Here is a 23,608-nt window from a genome sequence, read left to right on the forward strand (position 1 = left end):
AAATGCTTTGACTAGCGCTGTCAGTCACGGGAAAACCCCTTAACTGTTAAAAGGACAAGATAACACATCGAATATTTAAACAGATTTTTTATTATGAACATAGGACTGACCTGAAGGAAAATGCTAAATCTGAATGCAGGTAATAAACTCGCTCACTCGATCTCTTTCTCACAATACTCTTCTACATAATACAGTAAGCTTCGATGAACAATATCAATTGAGAACATACAGTTTACGTTGCTAAGAGTGGTTGCTAAGGGCGTTGTGTAGTGATACACAGAACCGTTGGGAGAAGCGGTCATAGCCTTGTTTTATCATGAATAAAACACAGCTATTGACCAATCAGAATCAAGGACAGGAACTAACCATTTTATAATATAATATAATAATATAATAATAACTGTTGAAAAAATGGTCTGTACATCCACTTTGTCATAGTACCCCAACAATTTAGCTTCTTTTTTACAATACTGAACACCTAAAAACCTCTTTAGACATTACAAAAAAAAGTGAGAAAACATATTTCATATATTTCTAAGCTCCCTAATGAGTGCACTGCACTCACAGGCAGGTCTACTTGTTCAGAAAATTCTTTGTGGAACTGAATACATTCATTTTCTAGCCTCACTTAAACTGATGAAAAAGTGAAAGTGAGTGAAACCACTACACCAAGATAGCGAGCAACTGCTGCAATAATAGATGAGATGGGCTCCGCACAAGAAGTATTGATCGAGGGCAGGAGGCTAAACAGAAAACAGGATAGACAGATGTGTTCCAGCAAACCATGGAAGAAAAGAAGGAATCCAAAATTCTCCAACTATGTTTCTATTGCATAACAAATAGCATTTTTCTGTTATTTATTTTCTAATGTAGATGCTCTATAGAATTTTTGCTCTTCACAGCTTTGCAGCCGCTCTGTCTGACTACAAAATTCTTCCCTGAGAAGTTTACAAGTTCTGTGTTTACATAGAATCAAACTTTCCATAAACTCCATCCTGCCACTTTAGTCAACTATTTGTGGGAATGGTATTGGTGACACAAAAAAGGATATTAAAATGTGGTCAGACGAGACAGATCTCCATTTACTACAGTACACCATGACCACTTGAATCAGATTTCATCAAGGGGAAGTGCAAAACGTCAAACGCTCAGCATTACTGGAAGCATCCATTTCTATTTTCATATTTGGCCTAAAATACACTGTAAAAAGTAAAAGTGTCTGGGCAGTTGTTTGTTTCCTCCAACACTTCCTCCTCCACCTCATTCCAGCGGGATCCTCGGTTACAGATGAGAGGATCCACAACATCTGTTCAACAGCTGAAGTCTTCTGACAGATGTTTGGAAAGGACATGATTGGAAACGGGGGAATGTCAGGATAGGCAAAGATGGAAAAGCTTCCACACCCTCCATCATTTGTCTATGTTAGCATTAGGCATGAGTCAGAGTAATTACACCGAGGGCTGAAGCGGCACAAACCACGCCCACCTTTACCCTAGTCACAGACATGTGATACTTTTAACCTTTTCAGACGAGTATTTGTGGAAAGTCCGAAGAGAAGCCTAAATATCTTGGCAATCAAGGTGCATGCCGTCTTTTGCTGTGATCTTGGTTTCTTAAAGCTGCTGTGTGTATTTTTGATACTAAAACACATTCCTATTCCAGCTCAAGGTACAGAGACATCTATAAGAATCGAATAACTAAGGCATTTGTAGATTTATTTTAAATGGACAAAGCAACATTGTCTCAGGGAGTGACTATCAGTTTATCCAAACAATGGAAGACAGGGAAAGTGTTTGACAGGGCTGTTTTTGCGCAAGATTCTGTCCACCCATTGATTCCAGACCCCCTTGGATCCCAAAGCAAATCCATAAGATGATCGATATCCAGAGTAGACCATTTAGTATGTAGAAATGACAAATTATAGAAAATATGTACAAATAATCAGAGTAAAAGAGTATGCGTATTTGGCGAGCTGTCTGAGGGGAGGACTTCAAATTTTGGAATTTGGCCTGAACCCAGAATACTCTCCCCGTATCCCCCTTGGATAGGAACCAGCCGAGAGTGAGAAGTCGGGATGGCGAAGGAATGCAAAAAACTGTTGAGAAACATATCACAGATTCTTAAGATAAGGGACAAAATATGTTTTAGATGATAAAAACTAAAAACTAACACTACATTATTAAAAACTGATATTTTTGTAGACGAAGGTCTCAGATAATGTGCTTTTTGAAAATTAATATTTACTCACTTCATAACTTAATTTGTGTCAACTCCGTCAGACACACTAAAAAGCATGCTAATTTAATTTAATCCATTCAAAAAAGTGTAAAGTATTCAGTTATGTAACATTGGTGTTAAAGGAGCTAAGTCATAAAATACATTCTCTTTTTTTCTGTTTTCACACTATTATGAACAATCCAGTTCCTAAATTCCTTAATTCTCCTCCCTCCTTTTAATATTGAACATATATCACCGATGTTCTTAGGTAAATGAAACAATCTCATGTAGTTCCATTGATGTTTTAAAATTTTTACACAATAAATTGAAAAAAAGAATAAGACATTTCTTTCAAAATTAAAGGGATAGTTCACCCAAAAATAAAAATTCTGTCATGATATACTCACCCTCAAATTGTTCCAAACCTGTATTAATTTTTTTCTTCTGCTAAACACAAAAGAAGATATTTTGAAGAATTTCGGTAACCAAACAGTTGATGGACCCCATTGACTTCCATAGTATTTTTATTCCTACTATGGAAGTCAATGGGGCTCATCAATTGTCTGGCTCCAAACATTCTTCACAATATCTTCATTTGTGTTCAGCAGAAGAAAGAAATTCAAACAGGTTTGAAACAACTTTGTAAATCATGACAGAATTTTCATTTTTGGGTGAACTATCCCTTTAACAAAAACCTTCACTTGACGGAGTTAAATACTGACGGTGTTGACAAAGGTCCAGCTGGGGTCAAATATCCATATGCAAATATAATCATGAAACAACATTAGAAGAACTCCCCATATGCGAAAAAAAAACCATATTAAATCACATTATATAGACTTTTTGAGAGCACTTGTCAACCATCAGACATAAAACCTGACGGAGATGACATCTGACGGAGTTGACAAAATTGATTTTTTTTTTCACCTTAACCACGTGTTGTACAGTGGAGCAGTTTAATTAATTAATGTAGCTGCTTTATATATAAATATATCAAAAATGGCAAGATTTATTCCACAACTATTTATAGAAACTATTACACTGCGATGACGGAGTTGACATGTTAAACTGTGACCATCGAGACTTCAATATTGTTAGTTTAAAATATATATATATATATTAAAAAAAAACTTTCAGGACTACGTGTCCTACTGTGAGACGCTCAACAAGCAATGAAATTATATCCGCGCTAAAAACAAAACCGAAAACTTTATGACAAACTTTGACATTTCTAAAAATAGTTGTAATGGTTGCTATGTCCCTGGCATGCTATGTCCCTATGTCCCTGGTTTTTGAAGAAACATGACTTTTTAAACAAGAAACATGATTTTTTCAGATGGTGCCATTAATGGTGCAAAAATTACACACTGCTGCTTTAATGGACTGTACTGTGCTGTACCGTAGAGTGTGAAATTAACTTTGCTTTTATCTTGTTTTTATCTTATTTTATCTTTTATCTTAGAATTAAAGTCTAACAGCAATGGCTGTTAGACTTTAGAATGCAGGCTTTCGATGTGAATGCTAAAAAGAACAAAGGCATCAGACAGGAGATGCTACTCATCAGTGGGGAATTTCATTTCATTTTGTAATTGCGGTGTTGCTGACTTTGAAGTTGTGCCACACAGGGGAGCTCTCTGAGGCACAAACAGAGAGACGCTACTATGATTATCCATCTCGTGTTTCTCTATCCCTGTTGCTCTCGCCCTCTCACTCTCTTTCTCTTACATAAGCACACAGACTGCTGCGGATGCTTTACAAGAGTACAAGACTACGAGAACACCGAACATGAGCTCTTGTAAAGCATCTGCAGTACTTCTGACTGAAACAAGCTGCCCTTACAGTGAATGTGATTTCACCAAGTATGGCATGTTCCTGGATCAACATCTTTGTTGATCCTGGAACAACATTCCAATCAACCAATCATATTTGAGGGACTAGTTTACTGTTTATGTCAAGTTTAGGCTTACAACCAGGGTTAGGTGCTTCTACATCAATGTTATTCACCTATCTTTCCCCTCTGATTTTAGGGATAAGTTATGGGAAGGATTAGGTTTAGGGGTAGGATTAGGGTTAAGACTACATTTTCGTACAGGAATGTTGTTCCAGGATCAACAAAATATGTTGATCCAGGAACATGTCTTACTTGGCAAAATCACGGTGACCCTGCTGGTACTGTGTTCGGTTCCATCTCCTTCCTTCACGCAAGTCTGTAACCACCGATTGAGATTCCCATCATCATTTACACGTCATTTTCAATATGAAAACTACTGTATGTCTGTAAAGTGATCAACTCTCTCTACCTTTGATTTTGAGATGCTACTTCAGGTCCCACATATCTGTTACGCCTCTCTTTAACATCAAACGTAACAAACACAAAGTTTAAGTTTGCAGTTATTGGATCGGAGGTGTACTACAAGTACTGTTTAGTAAAGTGTTTCTTTGAGCATTAAACAGAAAACAGCAGTAGCCCCCCACTGCAGAACATGAGATCCAGGGGGCAGAGAGGGGTAGGTTTAGGGCAGGGGTGCCCAATCCTGGTCCTGGAGATCTACCTACCTGCAAAATTCAGATCCAACCCTGATCAAACACACCTGTCTGTAATTATCAAGTGCTACTGAAGATCTTAATTAGCTGGTTCAGTTGTCTTTGATCAGGGTTGGAGCTGAACTTCGCAGGAAGGTAGATCTCCAGGAACAGGATTGGCCGCCCCTGGTTTAGGGATATGTAAAGTGGGAAAAGTTGGATCTGGATCCAACCTCACCCCCTGGATTTTGTGTTCTGCAGTGAGGACCATCTCGAAAACAGCATAGACTAAAGATCCATCTTGGGATTTAAGAATCAATATTGGTGAAAATGAAAATCAAAATGAAGATCGACTACATTCCAGAGTGTTTACCTGTTGTTATCCAAGTTGTGTGCACGAAAAAGACGCTGAGAAAGTAAAGACGTACCATCGGAGAAGCACTACTGAAACGTCACAGTTTCGGTCAATGATTTTCCCACTACAAAACCAAAAGTCCTTTTTTTTTGCTGTTTTGGCTGAATATTTTATATAATCGGGCTGATTTTGGGCCCAATTTTCCCCTTCTGACAATCCTAAATCCCGATTATCTTGATGGTTCTACAGATTATCTTGTTAAATATTCCGGTGGTGTAAGGTGTGTTAAGAGTGATTGAATCTGCTCGGAAGAACAGAATCTCAAATCGTAAATATGTTGTGGGGGGGGGGGACCCTGAGGATAACCGTGCATGGACTCTGTAGATTGTCACATACGAACCTTTTTCTGCAAAAAGCAGTCCAAACACTACTATTGTCATTTCTTCTAGCCTGTCATCCGCCGTGTTTGTTTACTCAAGTCGTTTGACCACAAGAGATTTTGCGAGATTTCCCATGTTCACAGTCGGGACTCTGGTTGTTTGTGAATGGAATCTGTTAGTGTGTGGTGTGCTGTCTAAGTCAGAAACAAAACTATTAAATCTATGATTTTTTTTTATCATCATGTTTCTCACATTTTAAAAATCTGACAAGTTTTAAAAATCTTTTAGTGTGGGCAAACCTTTAGTGAACTTCTGAAATTACCTAACTAAAATGGAGTCTGCAAGTCTAGATCTACAGTACATGATGTTACACACTTTAATTCAATAGAAACATTTTGATCCTAAACAGATTCCTTTGCAGAATCCTGACACATTGCCAAGCATCACTAAATTACCCATTATGAGCACTAGGAAGGGAAAGAGCTTCATCACTCTGTTAGCTGAGATCTCACTGTAAAGTCCATTTAAGTGTGGTCATACATAATGTAAAGTCATGTACTAGTGGATGTGCTATGATATTCTTAATGCAGAAAAAAATGTAAGGTCTACAAGCAAGCGCTCAAATGTGTGCATGGCGTGTAAAGGTCGACCTTAGAAATTGAGCTAAACTACTTTGATTTTCACAGCTGAATGCCATGCACACTTTGATGTGATTACTTTGAATGACTCCAGGACTTTCCACATAAATCCTGAGGAAACTGGAAGAGTCATTTTTTCCAACGTTATTCCTGTTAAAGTTTTTTTTTTCCTGGCAAACGATATTCATTGCTACAAAATTTACTCTTATTGTAAATCAAATCCTAATAAATTAATAGTCTTTCGTAAATCTTAAAGTCCCCCTGTAGTCAATAATTTTATCCTTTAAAGCTCATCTTTAATCGCCATAATTACATATTTAAATGTTTTTTCCTTTGAAAAAAATGTCTTCATGCCTTAAAGGCCCACTGAAGAGCGTTGGAACACGCAGCATTATTCAATGTATTGACGTAATTTCAACTGAAACAGGAAGACAGGGCGATATATCGAACAGCCCCGCCCCATTTTTTAAATAGCCAATAGCGTTTCGTTTATGTTACAGCTCGGCCAGAGCCGTTAGACTCTGTAAAACCTCTGTTTCCTTCTAATCTCTAACCTTTTCTCCTCATAATGTCCTTTATATCGCTTATATACAGCATTCTGTGCAGAATTCAAATGGGTACCATTTGTGGTCTGAGCCGACTCGCGCATATGATCCGCTCTGTGCTCTCGTGTCTCTGGACCGGAGCAGACTGTGCTGCTCGCCTTGCGGTGTTTCATGTGACACTAACACGAAAACGGACTTCATTCGCGTCAAAGGAAAGCATATTTACACTGTCTGAATCGTTCCCTATTCTCTATATAGTGCACTATGTGCTATTCACCATGTAGAAACTAGTAAATGTGTGAGCAAATGACTGATTTCAGCCGCAGCTTCAGTGTCTGTTGATAGTGTAGGAGGGGGCGGGACTTCAGATTCTAGAGAGCATTTGGTTGGACCGAAGATTTGACGAGAAACTGAAGTGCGATGTGATGTCATGAAAATCCATGATCCATTTTAGCGGAAGTGAGAGACTGTAAGTTTTGAATGCTTATATCTCCTAAATGCGAATTTTGTCATTGTTTTGGAACACACCAGCTTATTAATAACCTTAAGGCTAACGTATTCATACTAAAAGCTAAAAAACTTAAATTTTGATTTCAGGGGGACTTTAAAATAGCTTGAATGTAACTCTACACCCTTGCTTCATTTAGTATATGCGGAATCATGAATATGCAAATTAATCCCCGCCTCCACTCAATCACACCATCTCGGACTACCTGATCCACTCGGTCAACTTTACTGTAGTAAACGCCACACAATTGCAAGTGGAAATGCTGGTTTAATTCAGCCATATATGTGACCCGTGCTGGCAAAATGAGTCAGAATGCACACGGGCTAATTAAGAGCAACAGGCAAAACAAGTAAACAAAGTCGATTTTGGTCGAATTTGAGGTTTTCACTAAGCCCTCGTCTAGTGATACAACCGCTTCTAATAGCAATTAAACATCTGAAAGTATCTTTATTTGTACGTTTTCTGAGAAAAATGCCGTTTATCTCTGCTCGCTTCACCACTCGCGCTTCCCCTCAGCACAAGTTTGGTATCGTTTTAAAGCATTCCAACTATGTGAATATTCATAGCGAATTTTGATGGCAAGAGTCTGAACCAATGAAATGTGATTTTCAAACTCATGCTGATGTAAACAAATCGAACTTACTCGTGCTGACTGAAGCGTGCGCACAAAGACGCCTCAGACAGCGTGCGATCCCGATATAAACATATAAACAGAATTACAGTACTTCAAAATATTAAAAAAAAAGTATAATATATATTTTTCCTATAGATATTTGGTTTTGACAAGGTGTGTGCTAGTGTTGTCAAAAGTACTGATACTTCGTTTCCAAGTCGGTACTGAAATTTTGAAAATGTGACGATACCAGCATTTCTGTAGTACCGGTAGTACCGAGAATCCGGGTATATTCGGTACCCATTAATAGGGCTGTGCCAGTATTTACTTGAATATGACACGAGTGAAGCACAAAGCTTTGTTTACAAAAGAAATAATAGGTTAGCAATTAAATGTGACATCGCAGCCATGGAAACATTTTGGTTCATGCCGAATGAGAGAGGTAGGTGAGTCCGTAAATTTGAGCTTTGTATTCTGTTTTGCGAATCACGATCTGGTCACCCGAATTAGCAGAGAATTTAACAATATTCCATTAGCCTAGTTATTCCACTGAACATGGAATCTCTGTTTCTTTTCCCAAATCTTCACTCACGAAGGGGATTATAACGTTTCTTCCTTTTGTTCACTTTTAGGCCTATTATAGGCTATTCGCATTCTTTACTGTGGTAAAGTAGAAAAACACCATAGAACAGAAACCTTTTTGCTTGCACGTCAGTGTCTATTTAACACAGTTTGTGCTTGTTATTAGACTTCATAATGCGCGTCAAGTTTATTTGTATAGCGCTTTTCACACACGCTGGTGATTTTTACTTTCGCTTTCCCTGGCAGCGCTAAATCAAATATAGCCTGAATGTGTGAAGATAAAACTCGCTCTTCAGACCTTTTTGCAACAAGTGTCAGTTGCTTGTAACATCGGGAGATGACATAAAGATATTATTAAAGCGAAATGGTCTCTTTCCTGCTCGTGTCCCACATCCCTCTCAAAGAGCAGGGCAGTAGGCTATATGATGCATCTTTGTGTAGAAATAATAGATTTTTTTTTAAAATAATATTTAACTTTCTTATTATTTAGGTTACCATTATTTACCGATATTTATTTCATAGTTTTACAGGCTGTGTGTCGTTTCACTGAAGGAATAGCTAAAATAAACACGCACGTCTGTTACAAAATGGATGTTTGAGCTTTTTTTTTTTCTTTTTTTTTTTTGATATTTCAAAATTTATTTCATTGAGGTATATATACACACACGCTCCAAATATTTATATGTATGATTACCATATTTAATATGTTTTTAAAATAGGCTATATAAAATGGTAAAATAGTTCCAACAGATTTTGCTGTGGTACCGAAATTGGTACTGAGAACTGTAAAATTTTTATGGTATTTGTACCGACTACTGGAATTTTGGTACCTTGACAACACTAGTGTGTGCCAAATTAGGTGTTATTGACAGGGATTGTAAGGGATGGTTTCTAGGTGATTTTGTTTTGGAACCTTCAGAAAACCTTAACTCGATTTTTATCAAAATTGACTTTGCTGACTCTATCGACTTCAAACAGCTCAGTCATTTGTTCTCTGATTTCAACAAATCATACATCATTTTGAAGGTTTTTTAATAGAGATTTTGAAAATAATAACTCATTTTTGAAAATTTGCTCATTGCGACTCATTTTGCCAGCACGGGTCACACATGTTTGAACCAGAAACTGATTCAGAAGAAGTGGAAGAGTGAATTATACAGGCTCGTCTACAAGTTGATGTATCGGAATGGTAAAGCGTTTTATGTACTGCTCTCTACAATGTTGGACACATAAGCCTTTTGCTTGACTACGTTATCAAACAGCTAATGCTAATGTTACACAAACCATGTTCCCGTTCGCCATCTCAGTCTGCCTTCTAAAAATCAGTATCATTAGAAACGCTTCGAACAACTTACAGTTCATCATAACATCGTAATATACATCATATACATAATTCACCCGATTTTTCATATCAACAGAAAAATATACCAGGATAACCTGGCTTCTCTTGAGACTCCCCTGCTTCAGAGCATAGTTAATGATATGCTAAAGCCGTTGACGGGATTGGTTGCAACATATTTGTGACATGGGATGATTTCAAACCGCGTTTTTGAGACTGTCTTTGGTTCACTGCAGTTTAAGGAGAAAATACTCAGCAATGGTGTTGACTGATGAATTTTCACATGGTTTGTCTTAAAGAATATTAAAAACACCACATAAACAACATTAAAAACTTGATTTTCACCACAGAGGGTCTTTAACTGGAGCAAAGCATGCCTGCCACTTGTGAGGTACCATGTGGAGCTGATCATTTCATTTTATACACTATGAAGTCCTGGTAATGAGATAAGCCACAATTCTTTTGTCAAATATGAGACATGCCAATAAATAAACCAAATCACAAAGACACAAATCACTCTACACAATTCACCCTCTGCAATTGAAGAATGGCTCAGCAAAAAACGGAAATGGCTTTTTCAAGCAACTGCTCTCTGTATGGCGCAGAATTGTAGTCCATTGTTTAGAAGTCACACCCTTATTATTACAAAGGAAATTACATCCTTCTCCAGTGCCACAGCTTAGCTGGCAGCCGTCTGATTGCCCTTTGCCCCTACGCTATTGTAGTTTCAGCTGCTGTGTCCTCTTGTTCGTCCATCTGGATAACAATGGGGCGCAGACTTACGCCACAGACACGCAGAACAGACGGTACCCTCTCAGGACAGTTAAAAAACCCCATTCAGCTGTTATAAACACGCAGTCCAATACCAACAGTCAGTGTGACAGGTGATCAAAAAAGAAAAGTTGCTTACAGGGGTACTTACAGTTTTTGTGTGAATTACTTTCAAATCAGCCCAAAAAGACTGTACCCTTGGGGAATGAATAGAAAATATTATGATTCCTATTCTTGAACAAGATTTCTTAAACTAGCCCATAGGCTTGAATTTTGGATCAGCGCAAGTACGACCAAAAGTTCAGACTGAAGTAGTATTTCATTCAAAAAAGTAGTTCACCCAAAAATGAAAATTCTGTCATTAATTACTCACCCTCATGTCGTTCCACACCCATAAAATCCGATGGCTCAGTGAGGCCTCCATTGACAGCAAGATAATTAACACTTTCAGATGCCCAGAAAGCTACTACAGACATATTTTAAATAGTTCATGTGACTACAGTGGTTCAACCTTAATGTTATGAAGCGACGAGAATACTTTTTGTGTGCCAAAAAAAACAAAAAAATGACTTTATTCAACAATATCTAGTGATGGATGATTTCAAAACACTGCTTTATGAAGCTTCGAAGCTTTACGAATCTTTTGTTTCGAATCAGTGGTTCAGAGCGTGTATCAAACTGCCAAAGTCAGTTTTCAGTAAACGAGGCTTCGTTACGTCATAAGTGTTTCGAAATTTCAATGGTTCATGTGTCTGGCAGTTTGATACGCGCTCCGAACCACTGATTCGAAACAAAAGATTCGTAAAGCTTCAAAGCTTCATGAAGCAGTGTTTGATATTGTTGAATAAATTTTGTTTTTTTGGTGCACAAAAAGTATTTTCGTTGCTTCATAACATTAAGGTTGAACCACTGTAGTCACATGAACTGTTTTAAATGCGTCTTTAGTAGCTTTCTGGGTGTTTGGAAGTCTAAATTAACCTGCTGTCAATGCAAGCCATCGGATTTTATCAAAAATATCTTAATTTGTGTTCTGAAGATGAATGAAGAACAAAATGAGGGTGAGTAATTAATGACAGAATTTTCATTTTTGGGTGAACTAACCCTTTAAGATATAAGTTGACTATATTAGAATATATAGTCATTTTAAAGGTCAAAAAAGTTTTTAAATTATAATCAAACTGGGGTCAAAGTCACAACCTGCAGTACTGATGAAACGAATCAAGCTGAACCTCTGAACACATGAGAAGAAATGCCAGAAATTACAGTAGAAAGTTAAATGGATGATAAGAATCATGTAAAAATTGATGTAACACTGATGTCTTATGGTGCAGTGTGTACTGTGGGCAAACCACACCAGGCTTAAAAGATTTAAAGGGATATTTCACCCAAAATTAAAACTCGGTTGTCATTCTATAATGTTGTTCTTCTGTGAAGATATTTTAAAATATGTTTATGCATTGGGCAAAAACAGTTTAAATATTCTTTAAAATATTTTCTTTTGTATTCCAAAGTACTTTCAAATAATATATTCTATACATCATTTGAATTTACCATCATAGGCTTAACAATGAATTCAAGTATGACAACATCAACTAAGAAAAGTAGGGTGAATTCAGGGTGATTGGGACATTTTTTCCATTGAAATGACTTGGAAAAAGTGTCCCAATCACCCTGAATTCACCCATATATAAAGAGAATTATGCTGATTATAATCTTGCTGGTATTGATAGTCTACATACACTGCAGTCCTGTACTCATGTTTCAGTGAGAGCTCTTGACAAACTCCTCACAGTGTAAGGCCTAAGCATTATCGATCAAAAACAGACATGTAATTTTAATTATTAGACATAATATCACTCTCAGACTATAAGTGTTACATAATTTTACACTGGATCATGCTATTATCATCTATCATATAGGTGGTGTTTTATGATGCTGGGTGTTCAGAAACATCTGGACTCAATCGCAATGACATTCTTGTGTATCCAGAAAAGCAAGTCTTGATGGACGTTAGTCGTTAATTATTTTTTCACCCCATCATACCTTTAAAACTCTAAGGGAATAACTCCATTATGCATGTTTTATCATAGATGGATCTGGTGAAACCAGATATCTGCAGATATGCAATCTCCAGCCACTTCAGCTGTAATTTATGATAGCCTAAAACTATAAATAATGCATGTTAAATGAGAGCTCAGATTGCCATTGAGACTTACCGAATAGAAGGATACCACAATGAGTGTCCGTGCCGCCTTTTGTGTAATCCAGAGAAAATATGGAGAAAAATTAATTTAAGATTATTCTACATCAGAATTTCTCGCGAAACCGACGCTCGATCAGATGCACGTGGGCTGAGGCGCTTCTAATGGTCGTAAATTGTAAAAACGACCGTGAGAAATGGACGGATTTTGGATAATCTCTGCGTTTGTTATTCACTGAGCAGTAGTCACTGGCGCATAGACTGCGCTCCTCCCGCGACTCCACCCGCTAACCCCGCCCTCCCGACGAGCCCATTGGCGCACACGGACGTTTATGCAAATTTTCTCTTCCCGCTGATGTTCAAGAGTCTGAAAGGGAACATACAAGAATCCAGACGGCAGGCATAAAATACCGTCATCTAGAGGCCAAAACACACTTTTCTGAACGTTCACGTTTCTGTATTTTCAAAAGTATACTTTTTTTTTTCTTTTTTTAACTGAGCGAGTGTTCAGTTACTGCCTTTTGAATTCCATCTAACAACAATTTCGCAAATAATAAATACATAAATAATAAACTAAAATTTATATTTACTATTTTTATGTATTTATTTTTTTATATATTTATTATTTATTTTTCTTTTTAAATATATAACGTAATAAACAAACGAATAAATAAAGCTGTATACATAAAGGATTTATAGAGATCTTAGAGATCTTTTATGATGAACACAATCGGAGAAATATAAATATCCTGACGCATCCGAGCTTTGGCAGTAAGCGTTACCAAACGAGTATGAGCTGAAGAAAGTGTCTCCATCCACATCCATACAACATAAACGTACTTGACACGGCTCCGGGGGGGGGGGGGGGTTGGGGGTAATAAAGGCCTTCTGAAGCGAAACGATGCGTTTTTGCAAAAAAAAAAAAAAAAATCAATATTTCACAAGTTTTGAAATACATTATCTAGCTTACGTCAGACCGCCTTCCGTATTCTACTTACGAAGAAAGTGTAAAACTCTAGCAGTTCCAAAATCTTACGCTACGTCCTACGTCTTCCCTATTCAACTTACGGAAAAAGTGTAACTGACGCGACGCTAGTTTACACTTTCTTCGTAACTTGAATATGGAAGGCGGTCTGGAGGAAACTAGATATTTTACTTCGTAACTTTTGTTAAATATGGATATTTTTTTTACACAAACGCATCGTTTCGCTTCAGAAGGCCTTTATTAACCCCCCTTAACATGGAACATGTGCAAAACATTATCATTTTTAGTGAATTAATAATAAACAGATAATTAAATAAACGAATAATCAGGAAATATGCAGAATATTTGGCTGTGACCTCAGGTTTTAATTTGAGCATGTCCTTTAAAGTACTGGATAATTATCACAGTCTTATTTCAGTGGCCTTATAGACAGTGTAATATTCACTGCTAAACCAGTTATGTCACATAATTGTAATGATGAGAAGTGAAATACACACATTGACTTTTCTTACATGGAATAAACTGCAACATGATGTTACAATTCAATATGTTCAGTCTAATTCTATTATTAGATTTATATCATTCAGAAAAATTCTGATATGTAATTCACTCCACTGGAGCAAAATCGTTATACTCATTGCTTATAATGTCATAACTTTAAAAGTTTGGCAATGATCATAAGGACCTTTAAACAAATTGTACAAACATCAACATTCACATTCAGCTTGTTGTTTGATTAACAGTGAATGAATGTTGTTTTTTCCCAATCCAAAAGCAAATAAAAGAAAAAACACACTGAAACAATTGAACTTTCTTCGTATGCATATAAATAAACATCTGGCTGTCAGAGGAACATCTTTAAGTTCTCGAGTGATTAAATAGTCACATAAACCTCTAAACCTAGGTGCATCTTTCATGTCGTTGACGTTTGTAGGCGTTGTAAACATCAAGGAACATATTTTGGCAGGGCATGCGGGCCTTTAGCTTGGAACAGATGAGGAACGAGCCAGCCATTTTGCGGTGCAGAGAGTAAGACTCCTCTGGAGGAGGAGTGAGACGGTGTCGAAGCATGACAGGGATCAGGCTCTGGATGCGCTGTGTGGTACTCTGAGCGCCAAAGTCAAACGCTTCCGGAGAAGCAAACGCTTCACCGAGGATCATCACTGCCTCCACGTGTGCTTCCTCGAATGCCTGAAGAGAATAAGAACGTTTTGTTAAAGAGGACAGTCTAGAAACAGGAGAAAAAGTAATGGCTTTAAATCTAGTGGGAAATAAAGGAAAAAGTTGATAGAAAATATGCAAGACAGTAAAACTATTGGGGATGAGTATTATATACCATATAAAGCCACAAACCTTGGCTTCAAATCCCGTAAGGAACTTCAGGTCTTTGGATTTCTGCAGAACAGTTGCCCTGTCTCCGATTGACGCTGCATGAACCACCTTGAATGGCAATAATTCACAAATTATATATAAAATCATACACACACACACACTTTAAGGCAGTAATGATGTTCTTTTTAACATTTACCAATATTTTTGCATTAGCTTACATTGTTTGTAAGTTATATTGCGAAATTTTTAATAACACTCACATATTTATTAGTGTACTGTATGTGTCTGTGCTGACAAAAACAGAGATTCCCATTAATAACAAAAACCTTAAGGTGACTTTTTTTAATGAAAATCCCCTTTGAGTCACATCCCATTCCAGTCCTACCCACTAAGGTGTTGTGTAAAAATATTCCTAAAAATCTCTACCTCTATGTAATCATCTGTGAATGACTCTGGGTAATCCCGGCAGGCTCCAAAGTCCAACAGAAATATCTGTTATGATGAAGAACAAATGATCAAAGTCATACATACTGTTTCAATGTGGAGAAATGGAAAGGTCAAACAGCATCCAGAAAATAAACAGACATGCAATTAAGAAATTATGGGAGAAAAAATGTTGAAACAAAAACAAATTAGAAGATCTTTTAATGTTCTTGAAAAAAGGCAAAAATACATTAAAAAAAAGCTATATTTTGAAATTACATTTAAAATATATATATTTAATATAATATTAATATATTTTAATAGCAATATATTAAAATGTAATTATTCCTGTGATGCAAAGCTGAATTTTTAGCATCATTACTCCAGTCTTCAGTGTCACATGATCCTTCAGAAATCATTCTAAAATGCTAATTTGGTGTTCAAGAAACATTTATTAATATTATCATTAATGTTGAAAACATTGCTTGATATTTTTGTGAAAACCGTGATACATTTTTTTCAAGATTCTTTGATGAATAGAAAGTTAAAAAGAACAGCATTTATTTGAAATAGAAATCTTTTCTGACATTATAATTGACTTTACGGTCACTTTTGATCAATTGAATATACTTTTGAAGATAAAAGTATTAATTTCTTTAAAAAAAAAAAAACAAATTCATACTGACCCCCAACTTTTGAAAGATAGGGTATATAGATCATATGTGCTCTTGACGTGATTTCTAAAACAGAGTGTCTATTTACACTAAGTGCAAACAGCCCGCCTGGTTAGCAGATGCTATTTACACTAACTCCGCCCACTGACGTCTGGTTGGGTCAGACAAAATTATGGAAGATGATGGATCATCAACAGTAGCAATAGTGTAGGGGTAAGGCACGTGGCATAAAGTTTTGACGCAAATCGACCAGAGTTCAAAATCGCCTTTTGCCAAACTCACTCTACTCCCTTTTCCCATCACATATCAGAAAATGAAGATGAAGAAAATATTTTAAAAAGTGGAAATAAAGTGTCTAACGTGTTTAATAATAAAGTGTTTATCGGTTAGGGTTAGGGCTAGGGAGGGCTTTATTGTCCTAATAAGGTGGCATCCGATTAATAATTTTAATAAATGCAATCATTTACACTTACTACATCAATACTGAGGTGCAAATAGTATCTGCCACCATTTATAAGTATAAATATCATCTAACTACTATTTACACTTATTGTAAAGAAAATACTGCTATTGTTATATAGTGTAAATAGGATCTATCACTACTTTCACTTAGTGGAAATGGAATCTATTGCTAATAACACTTAGTGTAAATAGCAGCTATCGCTAAGAAAATATGCTATTTCCTCAGTGTAAACAGCACTTCCTTTCTAAAAAGTGATCAAGACCTTCTGAGCTGAGTGAAAATGATTGGACTGAAGAACACATGCACACAAATTAATATTTTTGAGAAACACTTAATGTGTTATTTTTTTATGTGTGTGAGTAAGGAAGATGATTAAAGAGCGCTGCTGCATAATTTAACACTATCATCACCCACACAAATTGCTGAATCTAATATTTACACAGTGTTCTGTAATTTTGGAACTGAATGGTTAATGTGAAAATATAGATGAGCAAATACATCTGAATGAACATTCACACCTCTGTCGTCAGTATCTTAGTGGTTGCTCACCTTGTTCTGTTCACTATCATAGAAGAAATTGGACCAATTGGGGTCTGTCTGCATGAAGCGGAACTCAAACAGCTCTCTCAAACACAACTGCAGGATGTTAAAACAGATCTACAGAATAAAGGTGAGCGAGAATTATTCTCAAATTCATTTTCACAGTGAAATAAAATAGGATATCATATAAGATAACCAATATCAGTATCGCCAAACCAGGAGAAATACTGTTGTAGGTTATTCACACCTACAACTCTTAGACAACAAAGTATCAATAACAGTATATGCAAAGGGTATATCCTTGATTAAAGCATTTAGTGCCAAGTTACATCACAACAACAACAACAAAAAAAGAATCAATAAATCAAACAAAAGCTTATAGCAAATGTCTGTTCTGTTTAACTATCTAACCCACCTCATTTCTAGTCTCCTGACTCAAATCAACACAGCGGTCCAGTGGAACTCCATTAACTAGTTCCATGGTGAGCACACGATGACCCGACAGCTCATCGAAGACCTCAGGGACCACGAATACTGGATCTCCTACAAGCAACTTCCTGTGAGAGTTAAGAAAAGTAGTCAATAATGTGTAAAGGTGTACTTTCAAGGATTTTGTAATATATTTTTAAACAGAGCAGCTCAGATTTATGAGATATGAGTCCAACCTTTTACTGACATTTTTCAAAAGTTTGGGGTAAAGTAATTTTTTTAAAGAAGTTAATACTTAAAGTCATTTATAATGATACAAAATATTTTTCTAATTTAAATAAATGCTGTTCTTTTGAGCTTTCTATTAAACAAAGAATCCTGAAAAAAAAAATTATCATGGTTTCCACAAAAATACGAACTGTTTTCAACATTGATAATAATAAGAAATGTTTCTTGAGCATCAAATCAGAATATTAGAATGATTTATGAAGGATCATGTGACACTGAAGGCTGCTGAAAATGCAATAATATTTTAGATTGTAATAGTATTTCACAATATGAACAATTATACTATTTTTACTGTAGTTTTTAAATTAAAGTAAATGCAGCATTGTTGTGCATAAGAAACCGACCCCAAACTTTTGAACGGTAGTGTAGTTGTGGTTCATTCAAACGATACACAATCCAGATATTTATTATAACTGAGCATTTATTATATACCTGAATCGCTTTGCACACTCTGCCTCTCTCTTGTAGTCACACTCCCATGCCAGCTCCCTCTGAAGAACCTCGAGACTACTGTCAGCAAACAAACCTGTTAAAATAAATCACCAGCTATTGACAACCCACACAATGTGTATGACTCAATGTGACCACTTCTGAAATTTGTGCTTTTTGAACTTAATATAAAGATGAAAGCAACTGCCAGTGCTCACCATCAGGCAGCACAACACTCATCTTCAGAACAGACATGAGATTGTTGATGTCACTATGAATGCTCTCAGCGACACCAGGGTACTATATGAGAAAAAGAAATAAATTATTGTTTACACATAGAACATCAATATATGTTGCAGAAACTCAAAAAGACTGCTGAAAAGAGATCATGAAAATTTACCTGTATCTTCATAGCAATTTCCCTCCCATCAGGCAAAACTCCGTGATGCACTTGACCAATGGAAGCAGCAGCAAAGGGTTTTTCCTCGAATGATGAGAGTTTCTCCTTCCATCCAGACCCTAAGTCTTCCTCAAGCACTTTCTGCACATTGGGTTTCGACATAGTTGGTGAGATATCACAAAGTCAACTTAACATCTCAAAAATGCCCGTTAGAAGAAACTGTTGGGGGTTAGAAGCACCACTAACAGCTGTCATCAGGGTTGCCAGGTTTACACCCGACACATGATGAACGTGGAAGCACAGAGGATAGAGCAAAACAACGGTCATAAATTAGAATTTTTAAAGAGAAATGTCAGAGGATTTGATATAAGAGAAGAGGAGATTGAGTTTGTTGCCCAGCCCTTATTGTTTGAATTGCGAGAGGCGTCTACTTTCACCTAAGCTTACGCTACTCCTACATCCTACGTCATGCGTCAGGTCAGAGGTCACTTTTCGCCCGGAACTCAACTTGCGTACGGCTGTTACCAGAAGCCAGTTATTATAGTTTATTAAGTTATAAATATGGATATTTTTCTTACAAAAACCCATCGCTTCACTTCAGAAGGCCTTTATTAACCCCCTGGAGTTGTATGGATTACTTTATGATGGATTGATGCATTTTTTTAGGCTTCAAATTTTTGAGCCCCGTTCACTACCATTATAAAGCTTGGAAGAGCCAGGATATTTTTAATATAACTCCGATTGTGTTCAGCTGAAAGAAGTAAGCCATATACACCTAGGATGGTTCGAGGGTGAGTAAATTATGGAATAATTTTTGAGTGAACTATCCCTTTAAGTTGATGTACTAAAATTAAAACTGAAATAAAAATTAATTAAAGCTGAATAGAAAAAAAAAAAAAAAAAAAAAAAAAAAAAGGTAAAACTAATAAAAATGACAAAAGCAAAATTACTAAAACTAAAATTAAAAATAAAAAACAATTCAAAATATAAATAAATCTTTATTTCAAGCTGGTGTCTTAACAGTATTTTTGATGAATATTGAAACAGCTTGTTAGTAAAAAAGAGACTCTCCAGCATGGTGCTCATTAACTTAATTATTTCAAGACATCAAAAGGCAGTTTTTAATAGTTGTGTGGTTAATATTTTACAAGATCATCAAAAAAAAAAAAAAAATCTGAAGAATCTTTCCATAACAAATAACACTGCATCAATGAAGTAACCACTGTAACTTACATGCATTTGCCAAGCTGGCATGAAGTCTGCACTCTGTCGAACCCTCTCAAATATTTTCTGCAGTTGCGGGCTAATGAAGCTGTTATCTATTGACGACATAAAAATGAGTAACATCACAGAGGATAATTTCCTACCATCACAAAATAAAGCATCTAATTTGTTTAGTGCCTTCCAAATGCTCTTTCTTTCTTCAGTCGAAAAGAAATTAAGTTTTTTGAGGAAAACATTCCAGGTTTTTTCTCCATTTAGTGGACTTCAGCTGGGCAGTTTGAAGCTGCATTGAAACTGCAATTTGGACCTTCAACCCGTTGTACCCCACTGAAATCCACTATATGGAGAAAACAAATTCCTCAAAAAAATTAATTTCTTTTCGACTGATGAGAGAAAGACATGAACATCTTGGATGACATGGGGGTGAGTAAATTATCATTTTAATTCTGAAGTGAACTAATCCTTTAAATGGGTCTCTTGAAACGGGAATATTTAGCGTCATCATTTATATGAACAAATTAAGGCACTTGGTACCAAAGTATTCACAATAAATTTAAATTGTGTACCTTGAATGCTTAGCATCTGTCCAATCTTGAGGGCCGCTCCTCTAACCTTGCACAGTGTGTTCACTATTCTCTCTGCATTGGCCTCTGACAGGAATGGAGAGTCTAAAAGAGCACCCATCTCTGAAAGTGAAAGACACCAGAAATTTGACTAATATGCCCAATAAGTTTTAGAAACAAGACAAGGGGTGCCAGATACTACGTACCTGAGCGTTTTCCTCCAAAAGACTGTTTTGCCACCTCAGCAATGGCTCCAATGCCAAGACCAACAGCTAAGCCTACCAAAGAAAGCAGCAGAATTATTATGGATAAGACAAATTAATGCATTATTAAGGTGTGACCACATTAGCGAAATTTCTGCAAAACTTTTCTATTTCTAAAACAATTTTCTATTGTCAATAGTGTAGCGATGTATGAATCCAAGTAGCTTTCTGTTGGTCAACACGGCAAATCTACAGGACCAATTTAACCCCATTGCGAAATCAGTGTTGGGAAATCTTTCACTCTCACACAAAATACCCAATCGCATGGTTTCAAATTGAAATAGCTGGATTTCGCCCACAAACATTTGAGGAAAAATGATAAACGCAACTGCACCTTTATTCTGTAAAGCTGTATATATAAAATTATATATTATATATCAAATAATGAAAATCACTGACCCCCAAAATTAGCAAGTCGACTAATCCGCGTCGCAGGAACCTTCCGTTCTCTGGCTCGCTCGCTAAGCTGCAAAGCATCAAAATCATACTGCTCAATAAAGTCTACAAATATATTTATCAAAACAATTTTTTTTTTTCATAAACGAGCAGCACACGCTGAAAATGAAAATAGTAAATAGATACTTTTTCATACTAAACAATATACTTTTAATTAGTATTGGTTAAAAGACAAATTCATTCCAAAATGCCATCAGAGGTGCTTTACTTTTCAATTTTGTTATGTGCTTTTGTCATTTCTATGAGTTTTTGTTTTTTTATAGTCCTATTTAGGTTTAATGTATTTTATTTCAGTTTCAATGTTAATTTAATTTCGGTTATTAATTTAAGTGCTTCAACTTAAACTTATATTTCAGTTAGCTGCCAAAACATTTCTAATTTTCATTTTTCATCTAATATTTATATTTTATTTTAGCTTAATTTCAACTGTTTTGAATGTTTTAAAGGGTTAGTTCACCCCAAAATGAAAAATTCTGTCATTAATTACTCACCCTCATGTCGTTCCACACCTGTAAGACCTTCGTTCATCTTCGAAACACAAATTAAGATATTTTTGATGTAATCTCTGAGCTATCTGGCCTCCGATAGACTGCAACACAATTACCACTTTCAAGGCCCAGAAAGGTATTAAAAACATCGTTAAAATAGTCCACGTGACTACAGTGGTTCAACCTTAATGTTATGAAATGATGAAAATACTTTTGTGCGCAAAAAACAAACAAAAATAACAACTTTATTCAACAATTTCTTCTCTTCCATGTCAGTCTCCTACACAGTTGATGTAGTAAACACAGTGAAGCCCTTCCAGGTTATACATCAGAACGTTGATTCAGTATCAATATCAATATCAAAAATAGCTTAATTTGTGTTCCGAAGATGAACGAAGGTCTTACGGGTTTAGAGCGACATGAGGGTGAGTAATTAATGAGAGAATTTTCATTTTTGGGTGAACTAAACCTTTAATAGTTTAACAATCTAATAGTTTTCACCATATATTAATTACATATTATACGTTTTCGGCATGTATTTCCAATGTTAAAATTTAAAAACTCACCTTTTGTCGTACTGGCCTGGCGATATTCAGCTTTGCCTCCCGTGCCTTTTTAATGTCTTCAGGGCTCAACCTGGCCACAATAGAGTCGTGGACAAACCTAGTATGATGATGAGACGTTGATACATGCAAAAACCGAGTGTTTTGACCAGGCCAACCAGTTCCTTTGACCGTGCCAGTAGGAGCACCAACAGGCGTCTCTGACGTTTCATCCCTTCCATCTTTGCTGGAAATGTCTGGCGGCATTTCAGAGCCGACTGCCCACTTCGCTGCTTCATCCGGATCCATCTCCTCCCACTTCTCAATGTCAGGAAACTCATCAGTCTTGGGAGTCTAAAAAAGTCAATTTAAAATAATATATGTTAGCATTGTCATTTCTCTTACTATATTCATTCATATCTATAAATGTGCTGCATTCACTAACCACGCCTCCAGTGCCCATCACACTCTCGACCGCTTCCGTTGCAGCTTTGACCCCTGCACCAAAGGTCGAGTTACAGGCCATCAGTCTGAGCTGTTCGCCCTGAATGCTGGCGAAGGCAGCTCCCACCTTACTGGCCCCCCTCAACACCTGGAGCACTTCTGCCAACATCACTGAAAATCACAGCAGATTTCAGAGCACTGAACCTTCAAACATCATATCATTACTGAAAAGTTCAGAGCAGGCAGGTATTTTAGTATTATTTATATACTATATATAAATCTTGAATTAGCTTTTCAGTTTTCAATTTTGTCATTTTTATTAGTTTTTGCTTTTTTATTATTTAGTTTTAGATTTTATCTATTTCCAGTTAGTAATTTTAGTGCTTCAACTTAAACTTATTTCAGTTAGTTGCTTTGGCAACATTTATAACTTATTTACTTTAAGTTTTCGTGTAATATTTACATTTTATTTTATTCAAATCATATAATATTCATTGATTTTGCTTGTCACTGTGATACACATGCTTTTAAATTACATTTACAATGTAGCATTTGCAAATGCGCAGTTGGACTTGATGTAAAGTTAAGACATTGTTTATATATATATTTATATATATTCCTATTTAGTTTTAGTAATCGAATTTTGAATATTGACTATATTGATTCCTGAATATTACAGTATTAAAATGTATCCAATTAATTGTCAACACAAATACAACACAAGTTTTGATGACATGGCATGAACACGTGCATTTTTACCTAAGAGCTCTTTACACTTTACAGTTGTTTCCAGCTTGTATTTATAAATAAATGAGTACAGCGGTGTAGTTATCTAACAGCAATAATACTTACTCGTGTTGAGATTTGCTCCTTCACAGCGTCTGTACGTCCTTTCTACTCCGCACACCTCTGTCTGTTTTGCAACCACTACCGGACACGGAAAGACTCCGGTGATTGACAACCGACGTAGCCAATCAAATTTGCAAATATCAAA

The 23,608-nt window shown here is 36.2% G+C and overlaps 1 protein-coding gene across 1 annotated transcript; it reads right to left on the reverse strand.

Moving 5' to 3' along the window:
• Positions 1-14,000: 14,000 nt before the first annotated feature.
• Positions 14,001-23,584, reverse strand: coq8b (coenzyme Q8B). The gene is made up of 15 exons (XM_051862316.1): positions 23,467-23,584; positions 22,616-22,785; positions 22,195-22,524; positions 21,084-21,150; positions 20,628-20,699; positions 20,425-20,544; positions 19,868-19,953; positions 18,635-18,775; positions 18,453-18,534; positions 18,238-18,331; positions 17,504-17,645; positions 17,098-17,205; positions 15,415-15,480; positions 15,010-15,096; positions 14,001-14,847 (listed from the first exon to the last, which is right to left on the reverse strand). Coding segments are annotated over exons 1-15 (1,857 nt in total). The 5' UTR covers positions 23,468-23,584; the 3' UTR covers positions 14,001-14,556.
• Positions 23,585-23,608: the final 24 nt, after the last annotated feature.

The sequence above is a fragment of the Ctenopharyngodon idella genome, chromosome 15, assembly GCF_019924925.1.
Source record: "Ctenopharyngodon idella isolate HZGC_01 chromosome 15, HZGC01, whole genome shotgun sequence".
Lineage (NCBI taxonomy): Eukaryota > Metazoa > Chordata > Actinopteri > Cypriniformes > Xenocyprididae > Ctenopharyngodon > Ctenopharyngodon idella.

What these genes read in the sequence shown, in the direction of transcription:
- coq8b (XM_051862316.1), bottom strand. An exon ending in TCGACTTGCTAATTTTGGGG is followed by an intron (nt 20,700 to 21,083) that starts GTCAGTGATTTT and finishes TTTCTTTGGTAG; the next exon opens with GCTTAGCTGTTGGTCTTGGC. An exon ending in GTCAGGAGACTAGAAATGAG is followed by an intron (nt 17,206 to 17,503) that starts GTGGGTTAGATA and finishes TTTATTCTGTAG; the next exon opens with ATCTGTTTTAACATCCTGCA.